At 35.5% G+C, this 2,547-nt stretch overlaps 1 protein-coding gene across 1 annotated transcript in view; it reads left to right on the forward strand.

Annotated features, from left to right (window-relative positions):
- Positions 1 to 457: 457 nt before the first annotated feature.
- LOC110294882 (alpha-S2-casein-like A) overlaps positions 458 to 2,547 on the forward strand; it is a 13,021-nt gene continuing 10,931 nt past the window's right edge. Inside the window, exons 1-2 of the mRNA XM_021163355.2 lie at positions 458 to 508; positions 2,123 to 2,149. Coding sequence (XP_021019014.1) covers positions 458 to 508; positions 2,123 to 2,149 — 78 coding nt within the window. The remainder of the gene's footprint in view (positions 509 to 2,122; positions 2,150 to 2,547) is intronic.

A 2,547-nucleotide genomic window follows, 5' to 3' on the forward strand; every position in this document is an offset into this window, starting at 1 on the left:
TCTAGCTATAGTATAGCCAGAGTGTTTAGGACCCTGACTCTCAGACAGGTCTCATTGCTATCTTCTAATTTTCTTTTTCAGAGAATAGGTGTTATGCCTTAGTTTACCTAAAACCTAATTTCAGAAAGAGTTTCTGTTATATTTCATCTTCCACCTTAAAATCATCCTTTGTAAAATGCCCATCTGTTAAGATTGCTTCTAGGAATTGAATGAATTGAAATATTCACATTTTAAAAATTGGCTTTAGTGTATGCCCTGTTGGCAAAAGACAGGGTTCAAAATAAATTGAGATACTACTATTTGTAATTATAAAATTCTCCAAGATATTCTATTTTATTGATCTTCATTACCTTTATTTATTACATGTATAATAAATAATACATAAATAAGTGTGTCACAGTTTCAATGACAGGATTAATTATAAATTTTCTACATGTTTTTATAGGAACAAATAACCATGAAGTTCTTCATTTTTGCCTGCCTGGTGGTTGTTGCTCTGGCAAAGCATGTAAGTGAACAGGATTCCATGATGCTATGGCTTCCTTTTTAGTTTTGAAAAGAGTGAATCTTTTACTATGTGCAAAAGTTTCAGGAACTGTCAAGAATGAATAGAAGAGAGTGGGCCTATTACCTTGGGATCTGTATCAGTGATAGTATTAGCCTGAACTTATGTGCTGTCCCAGGGTGGACGGTAGTGCTATAAATTGTCAGCACTGAGGAGATTCAGAGAGTGTAGACGATGAGAGAAAGGAGTTGCTTTCCTTCCACAATATGTTGTAATTTTAGTTAGCTCTACCGGGAGGAACCATTTCTTCTTGCAATATGTTTGGAAGTATAAGAAATCTTCATCACCATCATTTGGACTAACAAAGCCAGTTGGCAAGAAATTGAGAGAATTTTCTCATTTTTATTTAAAAAAAATAGTATAAAAAGTAATGAGGACATAAACAGCAAAATGGCTCAGAGGATAAAGCACCTGGCACACAAGGATAAGGACAGAATTTGGAGTCCCAGGATCCATATAAACCCTCCCATGGGCAGCTCAGCTGCCAGCCTAGAATTTAAGCATTTGAAAACCAAAGATTATGAGACAGTGAATTTCAGAAAAAGCTGGCTTGCTAGACTAGTCCAGATCAGGGAACTCTGAATTCAAGAGAGAAATCTTGCCCCAGTGATTAAGGTAAGACCGTATCAGGAAAGATCCCTAATGTAAACTTCAGGCACTGACACTCAAATCATATGTGAGTGCATGTCCCTGCCAGCACATAGATACACACACACACACACACACACACACACACACATGCACACACGCACGCACACACACACACACACCATGAATATAACAAAAAGGGGCATGATTGGAGTAAAAGTATTAGTAAGCTTGGATTTGAAAGTAGCATATTAACCAAAAAATAAAACTAGTAAATGGACAATAATAATGTCACATAGTGCCAAGCACATAATACATAATACATTTTAAAATACTTTCTTTTCACAGTTTATAGATTAGTCTTCTCATGTGATACTTACCAATAATTTTACTTTCATTCTGAACCAAAACTCTAACTCTAGAATAAAGAATCCAATTTATTCAGAAAAACAATACGGTTTGCAAATATTATATAACAGTACCCTTTTCTTTATTTTTATTATTAGTCTAAGCAATTTCTTCTAAAGAACAAAAGTCCTCCAGCTAAAAGTGTTTTAGCATAATTAGCAAATGATAGCTCAAGTTCTTCAAAACCACTGTGTCTGAGTTGCTCTATACTGATGTTTGGGACTTAGAGAACTTTTCAAAGAAAGCCGTTTTGCAATAAATTATCTGAGAAACTGTTTTTCTTTTAGCCAGGTCTGTTTATTAATTCATTTGTGTGTGTGTGTGTGTGTGTGTGTGTGTGCGCGCGCGCCTCAATACCCATGAGAAAGCTAGGGAACAGTTTATAGGAGTCGGGAGGCATTGCCTTCTATCTTGTGGGTCCTAGGGATATACTCAGGACATCATACTTCATAGCAAGTACCTTTACCTGTCTCAGCTTTTCCTTTAAATTTCACTATCTTAAGCAGTAGAAAAAGAAATAAGCCATAAATGTTAAATTTGTGCTTATTTTAATTTATACAGGAAATGAAGGATAAGTCCTCCAGTGAGGTAAGAGCCTTTATTATGAAGACTAGTTCTGCTACCTAATAGTAATTTTATATCCTTGCTCATTCAGATCTTTAAAAATAGCAGTAATACCACTATAAAAACCATAGGGAAAAAACAATATTCACCCATTGAAATAAAAATTATTGGGAAAATAAACCAAACCATACCAGAGCATCAAACGTAGGTACTTTTCCTCATACTAATGATGTCATAATACAGTGATTCTGATGTTAGCCCAGGAATCTGATTGTGTTGTTAATTATGATGTTACCGTGTTACATTAACTGCTGGAGTGTTGAATGCAGATAGGTCTGCTCCTCTCTTCTTCCCTTGCTTCATAAACAGATTCCAGTGCAATGGCACCCAACATGGCTGTGTTCTCCTGCCATGATTTTAAA

This window comes from Mus caroli, unplaced genomic scaffold (genome assembly GCF_978045245.1).
Source record: "Mus caroli unplaced genomic scaffold, Mus_caroli_1 scaffold_4, whole genome shotgun sequence".
Classification (NCBI taxonomy): Eukaryota; Metazoa; Chordata; class Mammalia; order Rodentia; family Muridae; genus Mus; species Mus caroli.